General features: G+C 39.3%; 1 protein-coding gene across 6 annotated transcripts in view; it reads left to right on the top strand.

Moving 5' to 3' along the window:
- Positions 1–21,846, top strand: part of LOC139943761 (LLGL scribble cell polarity complex component 2-like) — a 99,534-nt gene that overhangs the window by 54,721 nt on the left and 22,967 nt on the right. For 4 of the 6 annotated variants that reach the window (XM_071940546.1, XM_071940550.1, XM_071940549.1 and 1 more), the window contains exons 7-21: positions 3,826–3,925; positions 4,959–5,169; positions 7,898–7,939; positions 10,764–10,815; positions 12,378–12,532; positions 13,113–13,185; positions 14,368–14,515; positions 15,295–15,516; positions 16,087–16,239; positions 16,382–16,831; positions 17,242–17,386; positions 17,743–17,859; positions 18,518–18,681; positions 19,742–19,847; positions 20,577–20,769. In XM_071940546.1, the coding sequence (XP_071796647.1) occupies positions 3,826–3,925; positions 4,959–5,169; positions 7,898–7,939; positions 10,764–10,815; positions 12,378–12,532; positions 13,113–13,185; positions 14,368–14,515; positions 15,295–15,516; positions 16,087–16,239; positions 16,382–16,831; positions 17,242–17,386; positions 17,743–17,859; positions 18,518–18,681; positions 19,742–19,847; positions 20,577–20,769 (2,331 nt within the window). The remainder of the gene's footprint in view (positions 1–3,825; positions 3,926–4,958; positions 5,170–7,897; positions 7,940–10,763; positions 10,816–12,377; positions 12,533–13,112; positions 13,186–14,367; positions 14,516–15,294; positions 15,517–16,086; positions 16,240–16,381; positions 16,832–17,241; positions 17,387–17,742; positions 17,860–18,517; positions 18,682–19,741; positions 19,848–20,576; positions 20,770–21,846) is intronic. The other 2 variants (XM_071940547.1, XM_071940548.1) reach the window with 2 other exon arrangements.

Raw genomic sequence — 21,846 nt, 5'->3', positions numbered from 1 at the left:
AGCAGACGTTGGAATTGACATTTACATATTGATGATGTCAGGCTGCCGCCACCTCAGGCGTGTCTTTCGCATCGTGTCATATGCTCATCTGGATAGAATTCTAGTCGGTTCCCCGTTTGGGGTTACCAGCTTAAGTGTGTAGTAGAGTCCCAGCAGGACGAGCTTGTGGGGGGAGGCTGGAGCAGTTTGCATGAGCGAGCTTTGTCGACGCACGCTGACTCACCTAATGGTGGAGTGGAAGGGGAGGCCATGAATTTTACATGAGTTTGACATTTCTGAATCAATCCATACAATCCACATCACTTGCTTATTCATCCAAGAGTTTCCTTAACAGAGGATTTATAGTAAATTCAAATCTTTATGTTTCACAAATCCTTTTAAAAGGCTTAAACTAAGTTAAGCATCATGTGGCTTATTAGTTGAGATGAGTTTCTACAGTTATTTGTTGGACCTTTTCTTCCAGCCTTGTTCCCCCTTCCCCCCCCCCTCCCCTCTGTTTTCATCTTTGTATTCTACAACTGATGATGCCAATTAAATTTCAAAACGTTTCTTTGTTTGTACACATGAGCTCTTCAGAAATGTTGGCAGCAGGTGTCATAACAAAGATATGAGCAAGAGACGAAGATGGGTGTTTGTTAAGAACTCTTGAACTTTTTTTTTTTTATAGCTTGCAAAATATTATCTGATATTTTAAAGTATCACATTTCTTTTGCAAACAGTTGTAGATAGATTGACAAATCATATATAAACTGTGTACAGGAACCGTTGCAAGTGGACGCTGAATAAATATCCTATCAGTCTTGACTATAGAGAGTATTCCTGGCCAAATGATCACCAGCAAATCAGAATGCATACAAAAGAATGACTGACAAAGGGGTGTTCGTAAGGGGTATGCTTTGTTTCAGCTTGACCTACAAATGGGTGATTTGTTTTAGAGCCTGTAGAAGTTATTTCATCTTTGAGAAGGCAAGGTCAATTACACCCAATAAATGCCACTTGCTTTAGAAAAAACTTAAAGTCTATGGAAAACACCAAGACCAAGACCATGGAAACAGGCCACGCCCTCTGTGGCCTCCATGCCGAAATTACTGGTAGGCTTTGGACACGTAAATCTTAATTGGAATCTGGCTAGGAAATGTCCTCATTCTTCATGATTTTACATTAGCCATCAAAAAGATGGTGCATTAATTCCATTTCCCAATCCTTAGGACTCTTGAGAAGTCTGGTTTCCCTAAGCTTAGCTGTTGACTGCTAAAAAAAAACATCTACATGTAAATATCAGGAAAAAACACAGTTGGTGGACTCACTAATGGGTTATTGGTATGAATGCTTAGAAAAGGGCGTGTCAGCTGCTTGCATAGAATAATGGGTGTGGTCATCTCTGAGCATTGAGCAAGCTTTGGGAGCAATATAACTTGGGTGTCGCCCACTCATTAAACCCATGATCCAGCTTTTGTCTGCCTTTACAGGCGCACAATTTATTGCAGGATTCACCCTCTGTGCATTTGATTCTCTTTTAATATGAATTATATTATTCCTTGGGTCGATTTCACAAAGAGTTAGGAATCATCTTCTCTCGAGTTAGGACAAGGATTAATATTAAGGTCTGCATGCTACAGTGCAGGGTTGGGACTCGTCCTAAGTCCTAAGATTAGTCTTTCTTAAGTTAGGAAGAGTTTTGTGAAATCGACGGCGGGTCTGAGCACATTTTTCAAACAAATGTAAATTTATTGTTCATCTATTAATTGCATCTGCACCAATCAATTTTAACCAGGCTGCATGATTTCAACATTAAACCAATAATATCAAAAACACTACCATCATCCAAATCACATTGACTTTTTATGACTCCCATGACTCTTAATATATCACATGACCATTTACATGTCACATGACCAATTAATCACATGACCATTAATCAATATTTCACATGACTATTAATATTCAACCAGTCATCTCAACCTAGTGACAGGTTGTTCTGGAGGTAGGGGCTGTTTGTTTCTGCATCAGCCAAGAATAAAAGCCTAAAAATTAATGGTGCGATACTTTTATTTGTTTTTAAAGGGCATTAAACCTCTCTTTGATGCCGCTTCAAAACCCGGCCATGCTTAATAAGCCACCAGTATTTATTTCTCCAGGTATAACTGAGATATTAAACATTTTTTCCCAGGGGTAAATTGCTTTTGACTACATGCATTAGTGTCAAGAACTGACAATAAATTCTGTAAGCCCTGAATCGAATAATCTTTATGAGGTAAAAGTTGTTTATCCAAATGGACAAGGACATTTCTGTTGTCCTCATTTCATCTCTCCCTACCCTCAACTAAGCTACTCACAACTACTGTGGCAATCGCCTTCATCGTTTTATAGTATACATAGGTTTATCCTTAAAACTAATTTACATTTTTGCAAAACAAGACTTGACACATTTGAAAAGGGCCAAGTTGGGATGTGAGATTTTATCTCTGCTATTTTGTGTTTTAAAATGTTACAGGTGGTGGTTTAAAATGAAATGTGGTGCACATGTAACTGGGAAAGAATTCTTTATTTACTAATGAATATCCTCAAATTGGAAACTTTCTTGTCGGAGGAGGGCTTGAAGTCGGAATGAGTTTTGGGACAATCTTTTGATTTGATGCCGTGGCCTCTGTGGCCTACATGTAGTTCCAGCAGCCGATGTCACCAAACTTTACGCAACTGCGTAAGTCCACTTGCGCAACATTTATGGCAACTTACACCATAAACGTTGCGCAAGTGGACTTACGCAGTTGCGTAAAGTTTCATGAAATCGGCCCCTGGCCTTTAAACTTGTTTGTGCCATTTTAGGAGTTAGTGTGTGACAGTGTAATGTTCTAACCCTGGCTGGTAACCAGTGTTGTGTTTGGGGTGGGGGTTGGGTGGGGGGATAAAGATAACAAAATAATGACTCTGGTGAATGGTGTCTTGGCTTTGGCACCATAATTAGATATGTATATCTATGATGTGTGGGTTCAGTCTTAATACCATTGGTTCAAATCTCACTCTGTCAGTAATCAAAGCTAACATTCAATCCAGCCCTGCTAATGCCACCTGCATTGCTCCATTGTAAAACACGGCTTCTCCGCTTAGTCTAAATACGCTACCCAACCCTGGGAAAATAACTGCATGACTCTTAGAAATCAAACAGAAAATAAATGAAAACTCGATTCTGTCTCCTCACTGCTTTGTTTTTCTGAAATCAAAATATTAATATCCAAGAGGCTGTCGTTGACATGCCCGTTGAGATGAGATGAAGTCTCCTACATTCCTTGGTCAAAAAATAAATTAGGTGTTGGCATCACTTGTTGAAAGGAATTTGCAGTCCACTCAACAGCGTTGAGCAAAAACCAAAAGCAAACACATCCTAACCGGATTAAAGAATCCCGAATCTAACCCAATTACCTAGCGGAGCCTTTTTTGCCATGGTGTTTTGCAGCAAGGTGGTGGTGTGAGCACGGCAGTACCATTGCTCTTTTTTTAACGTTACCATTTACCTTCCCTTAAGGGTCCTATTTCATAAAGCTGCTAAGCTAACAAATTTCGCTAAGCTCATGAAAAAAACTCTTGCTCATCAGCACCAGGTTACCAGCCGACAAACACACCATGTAACATGCGTTACTGGTGGCTGGTTTCCTGCCAAATTTGTATTTCCGCTTAGCAGATGAATTTGTTAGATTGGCAGCTTTAAGGAATCGGACCCGACCTCTCCCCCCTGTGGTTCACCTTTTTTCCTCTTCTCACTCACTACACGCTTCACATTTATTTCCAACGACTACTTGCTTGGTTTCTAACCCTATCTCTAACCAGGTTACGTGATTCCTCCTCCTCCTTCAGCGTTCCCGATGACTACAAGGTCAACCCTGGCCCAGTAGAGGCCATCGCCCAGCACCCGACCGACGAGGAGAAGGTGAGGGCATTGAGAAACAAAACAATTACATTACTCCACATTTATTTCACACTAACAGAATATTACAGAGAATGTCATGTCAAGGTGCTCACATTACATCTTTTCAGAAGTAATACCATATTACATGAATTTGATATTATGTTTGTGCAGAAATATCATCTTAATGTTATACATCCTGTCAGTGTGGTCTTTAAGACATCATTTAAGATTAAGTGAGTTTATAAATCGCTAACAATTTATCCACAGCGATGATGATACACTACATTAATGTTGTTGTTTTATTATTCATCAAATCCAGCCGTTTTGCGTTGCAAAAACATTTTGACTGAGCAAGATTTTGTGCAGAATGCTAGTATCAAGTAGCAAATGATGATTTTTTAGAGGCAACTGAGACAAAGTGTGTAGCATTTTGCTCTGCTAAACATGTACATGTACATACAATGGGTTTACTGCACGTCTAAGATGACGGATTTTGATGAAAATATTTTAAATTCATACTGTAATAAACCACAAGGGAAACTGATTTGGTAGGTTGTAATTCATTTTAGGTATATTGACTAAGAAGCAGGATTTGAACCCTGAAACCTCCGGATCAATGTGCCAGCACTCTACCAACTGAGCCACCTAGCCCTGAATGTTGGCAGTCTCCATATTTTTATAATAACATAAGATATACAGATGGATTGCACTAAGCGTCATCGTCCGCCATATTTAATGGAATGTGCTCGCATGAAACGCTATCATTGGCTAAGAGCTGTGCGTAGCGCGTACACTTATGCACTTTTGCATTGTTTATACATCAAATATGGCGGTTGATGACGCTTAGTGCAATCCATCTGTTGGCAAAATAGGAAGACTGCCAAAATTAGGGCTACATGTAGATTAATCACAAGGTCACAAGTTTAAATCCCGCTCTTGTTAATTTTTCTTAGGTCGACCCAAAAACTAATATTTTAAATTCTAAACAGGTCAACCCCAAAACTAATATTTTAAATTCTAAACGCTCTCGATGAACAATTTTGAACACCGACAGTTTTTGATTGGATACAACCGGGGTCTGATTGTCGTCTGGCACCCGAAGGAACTGACTGCGGAAAAGACATTTGTGAGCAACCAGCAGCTTGAGTCTCTGTGCTGGCATCGTGATGGACTGCGCTTTACCAGCGCGCACAATGACGGCAGCTACTGCGTGTGGAATGCGCAAGATTCATCGGCGCCGGAGAAGGAACCCGTCATCCCATACGGTAAGGTTCAAATCCTAAGATTTGATCGGGATTTTGTTCCGATTTAGGAAATTATCATTGGTTTCCTCTCTCTTGTCTTCAGAGAAATAAGTGGAAGATGAAATGCAAGCAAGCAAGAAAGTAAGTTCTGTCTTCAGAAAGTGTTAGAAGACCAGTTTACCCCCCCCCCCCCCCTTACATATTTTTTAAGGATTTGTTCATCTTGCAAGATGGCAGCAGGATGATTTCAATGTTTGTTTAGATCAATCTTCCCATCAAGAAAACTAAAAGGTTCATTGATTGGAATGCCAGCAGTTCAACAACACCCTGATGGGGTCTGATTATTTCATATGGTCAGGTTTTAGTCTTAAAGTCTAAATATCAAAGGTTTGAGTAACAAAGGGAAATGCTTGAATAGAATATCAACGTTGACACTTCTCAGCACCAGAGGAGAACACAACAGTCACTCATTGTAAAGGGGGTTGGTTTCTGAGAAGTTGGTAGTTCTTGACCTACATCTTGAGGAATGCATTAAGTCATGTTAAGTGGTAAAGGAGAAGTAACTGGTTGTTGGTTTAACAGGGAATAGTGGATTAGAGCAGGTGCCGGGGTGTGGTGTGGTTTAGTTTGGTGTTGGTTGTGTGGTTTAGTGTTGTGTGGGTCAGTGTATGAGAATGCATTGTGGTTGTGGTTGGATTCCAAGAAGGTTGAACATATGAGAGGTTGTCACAGCGACTGGGATTAACAAGCTGGAGGGGAGTGTGGGATGGGCTGATGCAGGGTTGGACAGGCATGAGCCTAAAGATCTATTGATGGATCAATGTTGTGAAGTCAGCTTTCTCATAACTAGTTTCTCCTGACAACAACCAGCAACGATCATCAGCAACGCATTGAAGATATTGCCAGATCCCAATTCCACAGAGCTGCTTCAGCACAAAAAGTAGCTAAGCATAACAAAGCTATGCTTACCAGAATAAGGTTTACCAGCCAAGCTACCATGCCATGTGTACAAATTGTGACTGGTATCCTGCTCATTTCTGCTAAGCAGAAAATGTTGTGAGCTTTTTTTTCTTCTTGTTTATAAGCAGCTCTATGAAATTGTGAAAAGTGAAATCTTTGATGAAAAACATTGGTCAAATGTAAAGTTGACGGCTACGTTGAAGAAAACATTTCATTGGTTTGTTAGTCGTCGTGTTGAGTGTCATTCAAGTGATATGTTTGCATGGATTTGTACATTTGAGCTTGCATGGTTATTAAATGAGCAAAACAAAATTGCATGCCCACATTTGTTAGCGTTGAAGGAATGAGATATCAAAAATCTGTCAATAAGCCATTTGCATGTTAGATTTGAAGATTGTCTGCTACAATGACGTGCTTACCACTTAAATTTGAATTCCTCAGACTTTTGAGACAGTTGCTATGTCACATGATTCAGGGCAAGCTTTTGCGTAGTTACGTAAGAGCCAGTGAACAGTACACTCATACACAAGTCTGAATGGATGTGTATGTCTTAATGGTACCAGGGTTTGCTCATCTGGAGGTTACTAAAAGCTTGCCCGAACCATTGACATGTGTAGCAACTGTCTTTATAGTCTAAGGAATTCAAATTAATGCTGTAACTTATGACTAAGTAAGTCATTGTACCAGACATTATCAAAATCTAACGCCCAAATGGCTTATTGAATTGATGTCATTAACAAGCATTGATTTTGGAGAAGATTGGTTTGGTTACAACAAAGATGTCCCTGCTTAGCATTTTGCATTGAGTTTGTGCAGACAACTGCAAGCTCTTTTTAGTTTTTTTTTTAACTGTTTTCTTTTTTAACTTGACAGGTGTTTGGTTTTTGCATATTAAATGGATGCACAAAATTAATTATGTACATTTTAACAATCGTCTGATCACGACTACATGTAAAAGGTGAAAAGTGCAATATGTGGCTTTTTGGAGCTCCTGGTGAATGGAGTTTATTGATCATGAATGGGTCTTCAAAGCCTCTTTTTTTTTTTTTGATAATAGAAACATTCATTTACTTGTTGATTAAGACTTTCTTTTTCAAATTGATATAAATGCATTTTTCATTTAGTGACCTTTTGATAAATATGACTATGAATTTGCAAACAATGACCTTAAAAGTACATTAACATGTATCACTTAGCGGGTGTATTGTAATATACACTTTGTAGCGGGCAACCCTGGAAAAATACAACTATTTATTAATGATCGAGGGGTCTTTGTAAGAACGAGAACGAGATAATTTCAATTTGAGGTGTCATGCTGTTTCAACTAAAAATGGTTAACTTGGACTATTCCGTACAAATTAAGTCTGCATGCTGTAGCCTGGAGGTGGCTTTTGTGCATGCTAAGACACCGTTGCGTTGTGGTAAATGTATTGCATTGTGGCATGGCATACTCATCGCTTTCTCTGAAAGATACTGGGCTTCTTACTGGAAAACTAAACTTTCATTTTTGAATCAGGGTTGAGTTATCAGGGATTCTTTTCTCAGTTTTTTTTTTTTATTTTCTTATTTTTTTTAACATGATTTATCACTGGTTTTCTTTTCAGAATAAGGAAAAGTGTTTATCTTTCATTGCGATAATATCCCAACTCCTTGACCTTTAGCCTCACTCACCATATAAACCCTCATGTAATCAATCGTAAAAAATATTCCTAACTCACACCCCGTCTTGTTCACTTTTTATGTTTCTTACCCTTTAACTCTCTATGTTCCCTCCCCCCAACCTCACCAGGGAGCAAGAATAGTCCATTAATAGACGGGGAAGAAATGAATGGTAAGATATGATGTGCAAAAAAAGAAAACACAAAAGAAGGGGGAAAATCCTCTGAAAATAGTTCCGTTTGGTGGTTTGCTCTTCACCCTTGTGCCTGCTTTACCCCCCCCCCCCCAAACCCACCCCATTACACCCGTGGTCTAGGGACACCCGATTTGCATTGTTCATCATATTTGGGTTATTGGCACCCCATAGTACCACCCCACCCTGGAACCATGTGCACCCCTTCCATGATAAGCCTTTGCATCATACTTGTCATTTTAAATTCATGGTAACTGGGTTTATCACACACTGTCGGGTTACCTTTATTTCACAAAACATGCTATTTTTGGCAAGATGATATTATTGAAAATATCACATCATCAATTTATTCATTTTTTTTGCATGTGGTGACCAAAACATACACTTTTCTAACTTTGGGTTTCAAAATTGAAGGACAGATATCAAAATTCTGGTTCCCCAGAATTGAGCTCAATTTCTAATATTTTCCCCTGATAAAAGTGTAGTCTTAAAGGCAGTGGACACTATTGGTAATTACTCAAAATAATTATCAGCATAAAACCTCACTTGGTAACGAGTAATGAGGAGAGGTTGATAGTATAAAACATTGTGAGAAACGGCTCCCTCTGAAGTAGATTTTAAAGAAAGAAGTAGCTTTCCACGCATTTGATTTCGAGACCTCAAGTTTAGAATTTGAGGTCTCGAAATCAAGCATCTAAAAGCACACAACTTCGTGTGACAATGGTGTTTTTTCTTTCATGGAATCATAGTTATCTCGCAACTCCGACGACCAATCGAGCTCAAATTTTCACAGGTTTGCTATTTTATGCATATGTTGAGATACACCAAGTGAGAAGACTGGTCTTTGACAATTAGCAATAGTGTCCACTGTCTTTAAAACTAAATTTTATGTCATTTCAGGAACCATAACACAATGTGGTAAACCCTACCTCGAGCACTCATTTTTTTTAACTAACCCATAACACAAAGCTCGTTCAAATCTGAACTCGGTTTCATTAAGCCATCAAGCAGAAAAAAATAGCACTTAGCAGGTATTTTTGGCTCTGTAAAGAAAAAGAAAAGAAAGAAAAAAATGGAGCACTGGTCATAACTATGCGAGCGCCATAGCATTTTGGTTGGAAACTTGTTCTGCTTAGCAAATATTTTTCTGAGCTAAGCAAACTGCTGTGCTTGCTTTTATGAAATTGGGCCATACAATTACTGTTTAGCTTAGCCTGAGCCCAATCAGTTAAATCCGCTAAGCATTAAGCAGTAAACAATTTTTGTTAAGTATTAGCAGGGATCCATCTGCGAACCAGTTACTGTCTATAAATGTGCTTGGCAAGTTTTACTGCTCAGGTGATGTTTGGGTTCATTTGAAATATTTGACAGTGTTTGATTTGGTGCCTCTGGCTGTTGCTTGTGGGTAGCCGTTACACCAATGCATGTTAGCATGGTGATTTAGCTGCTGCCGCCAGAATGGGCGACTTTTGGACAGTCCTTTTTCACACTTCTCGCCACTAGTGTGCATGGTCAGATCTACTCGAGCAATACCGAGCATGTACATATATGCATGCTCAGGGCCACAAAAAAGGCCGTTTTGTCTGCTGCCTCTAGCGTCTCAAAAGTTTCCCATTGTCATTACTCCTAACAGCATGGAATGTTATATGCAGTAAGCACTGTTGTTGGTTTTTGGGTGAGATGGTTTATGGCTGGTATTACATTAGAATGATGATTACATGTATCTGAATGAATTTAGTATGGAAGTGGTATGAAAGAGAAGCATTCAGCATATATATTTATTTATTTGATATATCAATTGAGTTGGTGTGTTTTCCCTGGTTATCGTTTAAGTAACATTTTGAAACAACTCTTGATTTATAATAAAGCCTGGCCTAAACTTATGTGCAATGTTTTCCTAGATGTGTAAGATTTACATGTACAGTGATGTAGACCATTCCCACACTACTGTGGGAGAGAGGGTTTACATCTAATGGGAGTCCCCCATTGCCCCTTCTCTTAAAGGCAGTGGACAATGTTGGTAATTACTCAAAATAATTATTAGCATAAAACCTTACTTGGTTGCGAGCAATGGGGAGAGGTTGATAGTGTAAAACATTGTGAGAAACGGCTCCCTCTGAAGTAATATAGTTCGAGAAAGAAGTAATTTTCCTCAGTTGATTTTGAGAACTCAGATTTAGAATTTGAGGTCTCAAAATCAAGGATCTGAAAGCACACAACTTCGTGTGACAAGGCTGTTTTTTCTTTCATTATTATCTCGCAACTTTGATGACCAATTGAGCACAAATTTTCACAGGTTTGTTATTTTATGTTCATTTTGAGATACATTGTACAGTGAGAAGTCTAGTCTTGGACAATTACCAATAGTGTCCAGTGTCTTTAACCCTTGTCCCTCCCTGAGGTTCCAGGTGAGGTGGGCCAACTCCACAAACCATATCAACTATTAGTGGGATTTTTTACCACAAGAACCTTGACACTTTGATCAAATCCTTCGTCTCCTATGGTCCACTGTCCTATACTGGCGGCAGCTTCAAAATAAAAAGCCAACGTCACTTTCTTCCAAAATCTTGCTTTGCCTCCAACTCTAAAGCCCTTTCAATGGAGAAGTTTATCAATGGAGAAGTTGAGTAATGGCTAGGGCTTTGGCTACAGCTTGGACTTTTCCCAAGGGCGTGCTAAGTATACTTCAATGCGTGATGGTGCGGCAATGGAGCCGTTGCTTTAGCTACCCATTAGAACGCAACCTTATTTTCTGTTGACTGTTTTTATGCAACCCTGTTTTTTTTTTTTATGATCTCTGCAGGACCATTCCCGTGCAAGGCCATCAGTAAGCTGAAGTACCTGACAACCAAGAGGTAGGTTTGAGACCATCCTTCCCAACCTTGTCCGAGTGGTGCCATGTTTTTCCCAGATTGCCTTGCTCGATCATTCCCAGTGGTGCCATGTTTTTCCCAGATTGCCTTGCTCGATCATTCCCAGTGGTGCCATGTTTTTCCCAGATTGCCTTGCTCGATCATTCCCAGTGGTGCTATGTTTTCCCTGATTGCCTTGCGGCGTACTCGGAGCGCGCTATCAACTGGTCCCCTCTTATTTGCATCTTTTAGGGTGAACATGTACAAAATATCACTCATTTGGGTTGGATTGGGTATAAATACATGCAGTCTAACATGTGCGCACTAAGCACTCTACACGTACAAGCAGGACTTTGTTTGTCATTTTAAGTAGTTATCTCAGTTTCTATTTTTGCTTTTTTTTTTCCCCTCAACAAATTCTGGGACATTGTTAGTCATATCCTATATGTATTGGTTCAAGTTTTGAAACAAGCTGTCACAGTATGAAAATGTTTATAAGCCTAGCGGGGGACATTAAGCACTAAACATCTTACCATACATGGTGCCTCCCAGCCCCTCATGTTGCATTGAGGCCAGTCATGACTTCTGAATTGCTCAATTGGGGCACGTTAACAAGAGGAAACGGTTTACTATGCCCCAGGGAACCATGAGGGGAAATCACCCAGTTAGGGTTATTGCTAGTGATCAATTGGCTTAATATCCTGTGTTGGTGGAAATCCACTGGTGGAAATCCAGAGCGCCAATTGATTCCGGTAAAAAAAATACTAGAATTAATTCTCCAGGTACTGGATCGACTTCAGGATTTTTCTTCATAAGAATCTTATTATGCCTTCAAATGTTCTTGAAAGAAGTAAAGCAGTCTTTAAAGGCAGTGGACACTATTGGTAATTACTCAAAATAATTATAAGCATAAAACCTTACTTGATTACGAGTAATGGGGAGCTGTTGATAGTATAAAACCATGTGAGAAATGGCTCCCTCTGAAGTGATGTAGTTTTTGAGAAAGAAGTAATTTTCCACGAATTTGATTTCGAGACCTCAAGTTTAGAATTTGAGGTCTCAAAATCAAGCATCTGAAAGCACACAACTTCATGTGACAAGGTTTTTTTTCCTTTCATAGTTATCTAGCAACTCCAATGACCAATTGAGCATAAATTTTCACAGGTTTATAATTTAATGCATATTTTGGGATACACCAAGTCAGAAGACTTAATTTTAACAATTACCAATAGTGTCCATTGTCTTTAAAGGGAGTAGGAAATAAACCACACTTTGTAAGAAATAAACCACATTTTGGTACATTTTGGTTTTACATTGGGGATAAAGAATAAAATTTGTTTTTTGTCATACACTGAGCACTGTATACTCTGTACTTTCCCAAGTTTTGTGGAAACAAATCCACTGGCAAATCACTCAGATGGGATTCAAATCTCTCAGATGGGATTTGGTTTAACCAAATAATGTTTTTGAGTGTATTAAAGCGTTTTTGTAAAGTGGAATGCGATGATCATCATGCTTTAAATCAATTGTACATTTTGATTATTGTTTGTGTTGTCTTTTTGTAGTGACCCGTTCATGATCTTTGCCGGTGGAATGCCCCGTGCTAGCTACGGTGACCGCCACTGTGTGACCGTCATGCAAGGCAACAAGCATGTTGTCTTTGATTTCACATCCAAGGTGATCGACTTCTTCACAATGTCTGATGTGGACTCAGTGTACGGTAAGTGTTTGTGTGAAAAAAGGTAGTCGCCATCTTTGAAAATTCTGTAGTGTGGCCATTTTTTTAAACAAGATTTCATGCAGTGGCCTGTTGAACTAATTTTAAAGAAATACTTGTGTTTGGTTAGCTGTGCCTTTATTAGTCGTAAATTTTGATGAGGAAAAAAAAAAGTGAAAATCACAAAGCAATGTTTTCAGGACAGGCGCGTAAATCACACATGCTAAAATAATTTTCGCCTCTCTAAGACGAAAATTTTTTCTGTGAAAATGTTTACTCATTTCTCAAAAACTACAGCACCCAAGCAGGTAACATTTTAAGGGAAGCTTTCTACCATCATTATCTTTACACTGTGCAAGGTTAATGTTATAATAATAATAACGAGGTCTTATAGAGCGCACAAATCCACGAAAGTTCCCAGGGTGCTATTATAGAGAAAATACAAAAATAACAAAGAACAGATAAAATACAAAAGAATGTTAATTTGTGTATGTTGTGTTTTGTGTCGTATTTAAATTACCCAAACCCTTATAAGATAGTTTTCTACTACAGACTGATTAGTCAAGTTTCTTTCATTGTACAGAGTTTGACGAGCCTCACACCTTGGTTGTTTTGGTTGAAGAGGAGATTGTCTTCATTGACCTTGAGACTGACGGGTAAGTACAGACATCAGTTACAAGATGTTGGGGTAATAGTGCCAGGCCTCGGGATAACCCACAATACCCATAGCAATGGGACTTTTGAGATGCTGGTGTCAGTAGACATACCGATCCTTTTTGCGGCTCTGAGCTCAGTATTGCTCAGTTTGGGGCGTGTAGGTTAGGGGGAACCCAGGCACGATAGTTTGTTGAGGGGAATGGTCACATTGGTCAGGGCCCAATTTCATGGCGCTGCTTAGCGGCCAATTTTTTGCTTACTGTGCGATTTCTATTTGACGAAAAGGTATGGTAACCTTCCGGTGCTTACAGCATGAAAATAAATGACTTCATAATGCAAATCCATGGTAAACATGCAATATGGCCGCCCAATTTTTCTGCTAACCTGTGAAATACGCTAAGGCTTAAACAAATTTTTCTGCTACAGTAAACACGCAAATTTGCTTACCGTTAAGCAGCCCTATGAAATTGGGCCCAGATCTCATGGAGGTATTAAAGGCAGTGGACACTATTGGTAATTACTCAAAATATATATCAGCATAAAACCTTTCTTGGTGACGAGTAATGGGGAGAGGTTAATGGTATAAAACATTTTGAGAAACGGCTCCCTCTGAAGTGCCATAGTTTTCGAGAAGGAAGTAATTTTCCACGAGTTTGATTTTGAGACCTCAGATTTAGAACTTGAGGTCTTGAAATCAACCATCTAAACGCACACAACTTCGTGTGACAAGGGTGTTTTTTTCTTTCATTATTATCTCGCAACTTCGATGACCGATTGAGCTCAAATTTTCTCAGGTTTGTTATTTTATGCATATGTTGAGATACACCAACTGTGAAGTCTAGCCTTTGACAATTACCAATAGTGTCCAATGTCTTTAATAGGCATGATATTATTCTATTTTACTCTGTTTTCCTTCCAATGTTCTTTTGCCCTTGAAAACAATCTGGAAAATTGTTACTGATAAGGCCTGAAAAGTCTAGCCAACACCATGTAGGGCACTCCTTGTTCGCAACACAATATTTCCTACTTTTTTCCCCAAAAGTCTAGCCAACACCATGTAGGGCACTCCTTGTTCGCAACACAATATTTCCTACTTTTTTCCCCAAGGACCAAATTTGCCTATATTAACCCTCCTACATTATACTCATTAATAATAATTTGTTGTTGTGATTGACTTTCAGATGGACAACTTTCAATCTGCCATACCTGTCATCCCTGCATGCCTCTGCTATTACCTGCCAGCAACATATCAGCAATGTCCCTAGTGAGCTGTGGGATAAGATCACCGCAGCCGGTGAGCAGCAGATGGCTAGCACCACCTCACAGAGGGTAAGATAGAGCTCCCAACCCCCTTCTCCTCCTCCTCAAAGATGAAATTCCATGCCTGAGAGGGTGGACATGGTCAAAAAAGAATGGTTTGAAACAAGGACCTTGTTCCATCTTCTTTTTAATAATGTTGCACAAGTCTCATTTGTTCCAACAATCCCTTGAGCCAGTTTTCAAAAAGTCTTGCCGGTGAAGAGAGTGAAATGACAACTTGAACAAACATTCTGTCGAGGTTGAGATTTAATGCCCGATGCCTTAAAGGCACAGGGACACCTTTGGTAATTGTCAAGGACCAGTCTTCTCACTTGGTGTGTCTCAACATATACATAAAATATATGGACTAAATTGGTCATCGAAGTTGCTAGAGAATAATGAAAGAAAAAACACCCTTGTTTGCCCTACTTGATGCCTAAAAAACACCTGGGGTCGATTTCACAAAGAGTTAGGACTAGTCCTAACTTAGGACTAGTCCTAGGAGATATACACGTTGCATGGATAATCCTAAGTTAGGACAAGTAACTGGTCCTAACTCGAGATAAGACTAGTCCTAACTCTTTGTGAAATCCACCCCTGAAGTCTTTTAATATTTTAGTGAGAAATTACTTCTTTCTCAAAAACTATGTTACTTCAGAGGGAACCGTTTCTCTCAATGTTTATACTATCAGCAGCTATCCATTGCTCGTTACCAAGTAAGTTTTTTATACTCACAATTATTTTGAGTAATTACCATTAGTGTTCAGTGCCTTCAGTAACTTAATTTGTGACAAACTTTCTGTTTTCAGGATTGGGCGATGAGTGGCGGTAAGAACCTATCGGAGCCTAGCACACCTCATGATCTCTTGATGACCGGTCACGAAGACGGTACCGTGCGTTTCTGGGATGCCTCTACCATCTCCCTGAAATTCCTCTACAAACTGACCACTGCCTGCGCCTTTGTGACCGAAGCCGATCATGCTGAAGCCGGAGCCGGCGAGACCGAGGGAGAGTGGCCACCATTCCGCAAGGTTCGTTTGTCAGCACAATGTCATTTTGAAAGAACTTAACCCTGTGATTTTATACATTTTTTTTACTGCAGAGAGATAGTAGTACATCATATTTGCCTCTGTGATACCACCAAATGTGTTGTCTTGTGTCAGCTGTCAGTTTATCTGTTCATACAATAATGATAACAGTCTTAATTGTTGTGTGCCAAAAAGGGGCAGGGCCCACTTTCACAGAACTGCTTGTTCAGCAACAAAATTAGCTTAGCACAAAAAAAGTTTTGCTGACCAGATTAAGGGTTGCCAACCAAACTACCATGTCACATGTACCATATGTGACTGGTATCCTGTTCATTTTTGCTAAGCAGAAAATTTATCAGCTTGTCATTCCTGTCTCACTTTCGTTATGGCAGGACAAATGACAGAAAACATAAACATTTCATATGCGGCCCTTTACTTTTTTTTTTCTGCAACCTCTTGTCAATGAAATAGAATTCCACAAAGTATTTATGTGAAGAACTTAAGGTTTTTTCGATACACTCTCTTGCCAATCTTAGTCTTATTGGTTCTTATCATTATTTTCACCCTCTCTAGGTTGGCAATTTTGACCCCTTCAGCGATGACCCTCGTCTGGGTATCCAGAAGATTGTGTTGTGCCCCATGAGTGGCACCTTGGTCTTGGGTGGAACAGCCGGCCAAGTCATCATGCTCAACATCGGCACTGAGGAAGTGGAGAAGACTCTAGAGGTAAGATGCATATCAGTCGTGCTCTAACGTTTGCAAGATCTCTATAAAAGAACTAGTTGTTACTATTATTATTATTATCATTGACTTTTTACCTGGAGGTTGAAATTGAAGCTGATCTCAATTTGTTTGATTCCCTTTGCAGACCTACCCGATACAGATCGTCGGTGAACAGGACAAGTTTGTCTGGAAGGGACACGAGTCCCTGGCCGTCAAGGAAGACTCCCTGAAGTTTGCCCCTGGCTTCCAGCCCGGCATGATCCTCCAGGCCCAGCCTCCTGCCTCCATCACCGCCCTGGCTCTCCAGAGCAGCTGGGGTCTCAGCACCCTCGGCACCAGCCATGGCTTTGCCCTCTTTGACAACATCCAGAAGAAGATGATCATGGCGCACTGCACCCTGAACCCCAATGACCTGTCGTCGACCGGGCAGCCCATGACGCGTAAACGCTCCATGGCCAAGTCTCTACGCGCCTCCATCAGGAGGTTGAGGAAGAGGAGACAGGGTGCTGGAGGATCACCCAAGAAGGAGAAACCAGAGGGGGCTGCAGGTGGATCGGGTGAAGGTGTGCCCACCACAGACATTGATGTTGATAAGGTACAGATTCAAATTGATTTGGATGAATGAACTTTTTGTAGTATTGGTGTCATATTTATGGCAATCACTGTTTGGGCTTTGGCTGCGGCTGTTGCTTGCTGCATCAGTGTTCAGCAATGAACAGATACAGCCATCTTGACATAGCCCCAGCCAGAACTGTCCATTCAGACTCGACGTAAAACTTTGTGTTTCAAATATCAGGCGTGCTATTCTTCCTACTTTAGTCTGAATGTTTTGCCCTTTGGCAAAGTAAGATTAACCTATCGTCATGCAAGACATTAGGCTTTGAGAGCGCCCTCATGAGTTCAAAAGTAAGGTTAATTAAAAGATTGTGTCGCCACCATACAATGAATATTAATTTGATAATCTTATTGAATGCTGACTAGTTATCCTTTCTCTTCTCTTCATAGTCCGAGGGTAAGGAAGACAGTGGCGCCAAGGCCAGCCCAACCCGTGAGCTTGCCCAGGGTGAACGTAAGATTGAAGCCAGAGGAGACGACACTAAAACCAGCATGGTGCGCTATCTCTACTTTGCCAACACCTTCGTGCGTGACAGTAAGTTCACTCTATATTTTTATGAGGATATATAATTAGCTGCTGCAATTTGCTTACCAACCAAAAAGACCTATGGTATAAGTGCACAGAACAGCTGATTGCAGAGTCTTTCTTGAAGTCTAAATTGGTTGCCTTGTAACGAAAAATTTAAATTTATTTGTTGTTTTCGGATATTAAGAAACCATACTCTCGGATCTTCAGATACTGTTCCCAAAAGCTCCTCGATATCTTTAATTCCAGGATTTACAGAAAAATACCTTTTTGTCAACAATTAATGACTGTTGAGGCAAGTAACAAGATAATTGTGTAATTTATTTCAACTATTTCTGACCTTAGTTTCCTTTTAACCTTCATAGGTCAAGTAGCAACCCCATCTCTGTGGTGTGGAACCAACGCTGGGTCCATCTACATCTACGTGGTGGGAGTTCCTTCATCTGACAATAGAACACAAGACGCAGTCACTGCAGAAATCAGTAAGTAGCTTCTTCTTTTTTTTAAAGTTGTCTTGAGTTCCCCTTGAGATCTCACTTTGCAATCAAAAGTTCTAAAAGACGTAAAACGACCATTGAGGATAGAAAGACATAGCCCAGCTTATGTTAGGCATAATATTCTTCCTATTTCTATTTTTTTTTTTTTTTTTTTTTTTTTCTTCCCTTCCTAAAAAGAGTGTTATTAAAGAGCATGAAATGTAGCGGCCTATACGATATGTTTATGTAGGCCAGCTCTTGTATTACTTCTTTCTACTTTTCCCCCAAAGTAATGCCCGTAACTGGCAAATCTCTGAATTGCGATTCATTGTGAGACTTTGTAAATCCCTCAAAACATAACACCCATTAAATTGAGGTGCTTGTTCAGAATATTTCATATGACTTCGAAGTGTACCTTTTTTCACAAGATTGTTTTTGTTCACTAACCACTTTGTATATTTTCCTCCAGTGTTTTTTAATGAATGTGTATTGTTTCCCCACCTTTTTATTATTGTATCTTAAGTACATTTTTGTAGTTGTTATTTAATCTGGGACCCATAGTGGCTTTTCTTCTCACTAAACGGATTACCCAGGATGAACAATCAATTTATAAATAAACGTACCTGACATTTGATGAATCTATGTGGCCTTCTCCTCTCTTCAGCTAAGGAGATCAGGCTGAAGCACGCTGCCCCCGTTGTATCTCTGGTGGTGATAGACAGCGATGCATACCCCTTGCCAGATCCCATTGATGTACAGAACGAGAGAGCGAAGCCTCCCAATATGAGCGGTCACAATCTCATCGTGTGCTCAGAGGAACAGTTCAAGGTCAGTACATGTACACAAAAAAAAGATGGAAGTATGAAATTAAGAGTTTTATACATTTCTCTACCTGTAGTTTGGCAACTTGTTCATATTCCTCAGACAGTTTCGCTACTCCTATTGGTGGAGAGCGGGTTAGTGGGGGTCTTTAAACAGTTGATAATGACCAGCTGGAGCTGTTTTTAACAGACTTGCTTCCGCGTGTCGGGCGTGCAAGCTCATGTACGCAAATATTATCATGCGGAACGCAATTTCTAGCTATTAGTAACAGCGCGTTATCTAAGCGGGCGCGCATACACAACGACCCACGCACATCAAACAGATTCTTCACAAAGTTTTGTGAAAAAAACATTTCAAACCTCGAATTTGAAATTGTCAAAGTGTCTATAATTAATTTTTTTTTTTAACAAAAGGCTCGGGCCTTTATCAAACGGCAACGACTTTATCAAACGGCAATGACCCTGCCGGTTTTAAATGGCCATTAAAGAACTCGTCGCTACCCTTTTATTCCCTTAATCAATCATCTCTCCAGTCTGTAATCAAATTGCCATGCTGTGATTATTCTCGATCTGGTACAACTCTGGGCCCAATTTCATGAAGCTGCTTAATCAGAAAGTATTGCTTACAAATTTTCAGCTCACCAGAAATGAGCAGAATACCAGTCAGAAATTGTACATTAAACCATAATTGTTTTTTTTTTGGTAACCTCATAATGGTAAGCATCATTTTATTGCTTTTTGTGCTTAAGAAACCCTTTGAAACCAGGCCCTGATTGGAATAATCTTTCGGTCTCCAATGAAAAGTGAGACTATTAATTATCATGTTGTAGTCACCACTGTTTTTTTTTTTGTTTTTTTTTTGTTTTTTCCTTTTCTCCCCCAAAAATAGAACCATGCACAGTCTTTTTACAGAATTTTCTGATTGCATTCTGTCATTCTGACTTCTTTTACATAAAAAGTGGTACCAAGATCTACACCCTACCTCTAGAGTCTTTCCCCATTTACCCTAACCCCTGGAGCTGTTAACCTATCAACACCTATTTGAAATCTGACCATGTTTCCCTCAGGTTTTCCACCTGCCTAGCTTGAAGCCGACCCGTAAGACCAAACTGACTGCTCATGATGGATCCAAGGTCCGCAAAGTCAACTACATCAACTTCAGGAACCGAAGTGGTAAGTACCTAGAGACAGACATCTTAAATAAAAATAAATAATAGAGACAGACATCTTAAATAAAAGTCAATACCTGGGAGCTCCTTTTGCATATACCGTCTCATAAACACTTTTCATTGCCGTGAGTTTTAAGTTGTTTGATTTTTCCAATTCGGATCCTGACAGCGTGTCTTTTTGTGTGATAATAAGCACTCTAAACTGAGTGCTGTCTGGTGTTAATTTGGTGTTACTTTTACACAACTTGTGATAAAAAGCACTGTACACTCGGTGCTTTCCTGTGTTATTTTGGTGTTACCCCTACACCAATGTGTGATACCATAGAGTGTCATGGCTGATAGGATAAGAGAATCAAATTCGAGTCCTGGTGCTGATTCACCGGAGTGTGGGTTTGAATCCCGGTCATGACACTTGTGTCCTTGAGCAAGATACTTTACTATAATTGCTTCTCTTCACCAAGGGGGATAAATGGGTACCTGCGAGGGTAGAGGTTGATATTGTGTATGAAAAATCAACAAATAAATTTGTTATCACACGCGCGCTCGTGAAATACGAAAAAATAAAGCGCGTCTGCGTCCCATATCCAACTCGGCCTTCGGCCTCGTTGGATATGGGACGCAGATGCTATATTTTTCCGTATTCCACTCGTGCTTGTGTGATAACTTACATGTATAGTATTTTACTTGACAAGCATTTATAACTCTTTCATTTCACACTTTTTCATTTCACCAGACGACAACTACTCCGAGAACTGCATCAGTTGCCTGACCAACCTGGGTGAGCTAGCTATCTACAGCATTCCAGCCTTGAAGAAACAACTTGGATTCTCAGCTCTGCGTAAGGAGAATGTTGCTGGAATACAGTCTCTCATCTTCACATCCCGTGGGGAGGGATTCTATCTTCTCTCCCCATCGGAGCTGGAAAGGTTGGTTGCAAAATTACTTGGAAGTTGCAATAGGGTTTTTTTCCCGAAACTTTCAGTTTTAAATTGACTACATTTGTCTTTTTTTTGCATTTCTATTATATCGAGTCTGACTTTATAAAGTGACATCTCAATTATGTCTTTGAATCTTGTTTCTTTTTTTTTTTGCATTATGTGTCACTATATAAGGTGACTTTATAAAGTGACGTCTCAATTATGTCACCAAATCATGTATTTTTTGCCTGCCATTTATTACCAGTTTGTCTTTTATAAAGTGACGTCTCAATTATGTCACTGAATCATGTCTTTCTTGCCTGCCATTTATTACCAGTTTGTCTTTGTAAATTTACATCTCAATTATGTCACTGGATCATGTCTTTTTTCATATATATTAAGTGTCTGACTTTATAACGTGACACTTCAATTATGTCACTGAATCATGTCTTTCTTGCTTGCCATTTATTACCAGTTTGTCTTTGTGAAGGGATGTTTCAATTATGTCACCAAATCATGTATTTTTTGCATATCATTTATAAGGTGTCTGACTTTATAAAATGACACTTCTATTATGTCACTGAATCATGTCTTTCTTGCTTGCCATTTATCACTAGTTTTTCTTTGTAGAGTGACAATTATGTATTTTTAATTGGATGTCATTTTGTCATTCAGAATTGCACTTACTGTATCAAAAATGTGTTTGTATGATTTTTGTATACTTTTCCCCATAGATTCAAACAAATGTGTATTTAAGGAAACTGCATTGAAGAATTCTTATAATTTATTTTGTGTAATCTGAAATATTTGTTTGCAATGTTTCCCATTTGTAGATACCAATGCAGAAATCCGGAAAGTTTCTCGCTGAACAACATTTTGATCCTTCCAACATTTTTAGGCTTATCATAGTTACATATTTTTTTTCTTTTTTATTTGTGCTTTAGAAATTACAAAACATGGATTTTCATGCCAGGTTTTATTTTTTCACATTTACAATATGAATATTTACAAAATGATAAATATATCAAGAAATTATCCCATATTTTCTATAGATTATTATTAGTATTATTATAATTGTTAAAAATG

The sequence above is a fragment of the Asterias amurensis genome, chromosome 11 (genome assembly GCF_032118995.1).
Source record: "Asterias amurensis chromosome 11, ASM3211899v1".
Taxonomy (NCBI): domain Eukaryota; kingdom Metazoa; phylum Echinodermata; class Asteroidea; order Forcipulatida; family Asteriidae; genus Asterias; species Asterias amurensis.
The sequence above is the reverse complement of the archived record's forward strand: the minus strand, read 5'-3'. Positions and strand labels throughout refer to the sequence as shown.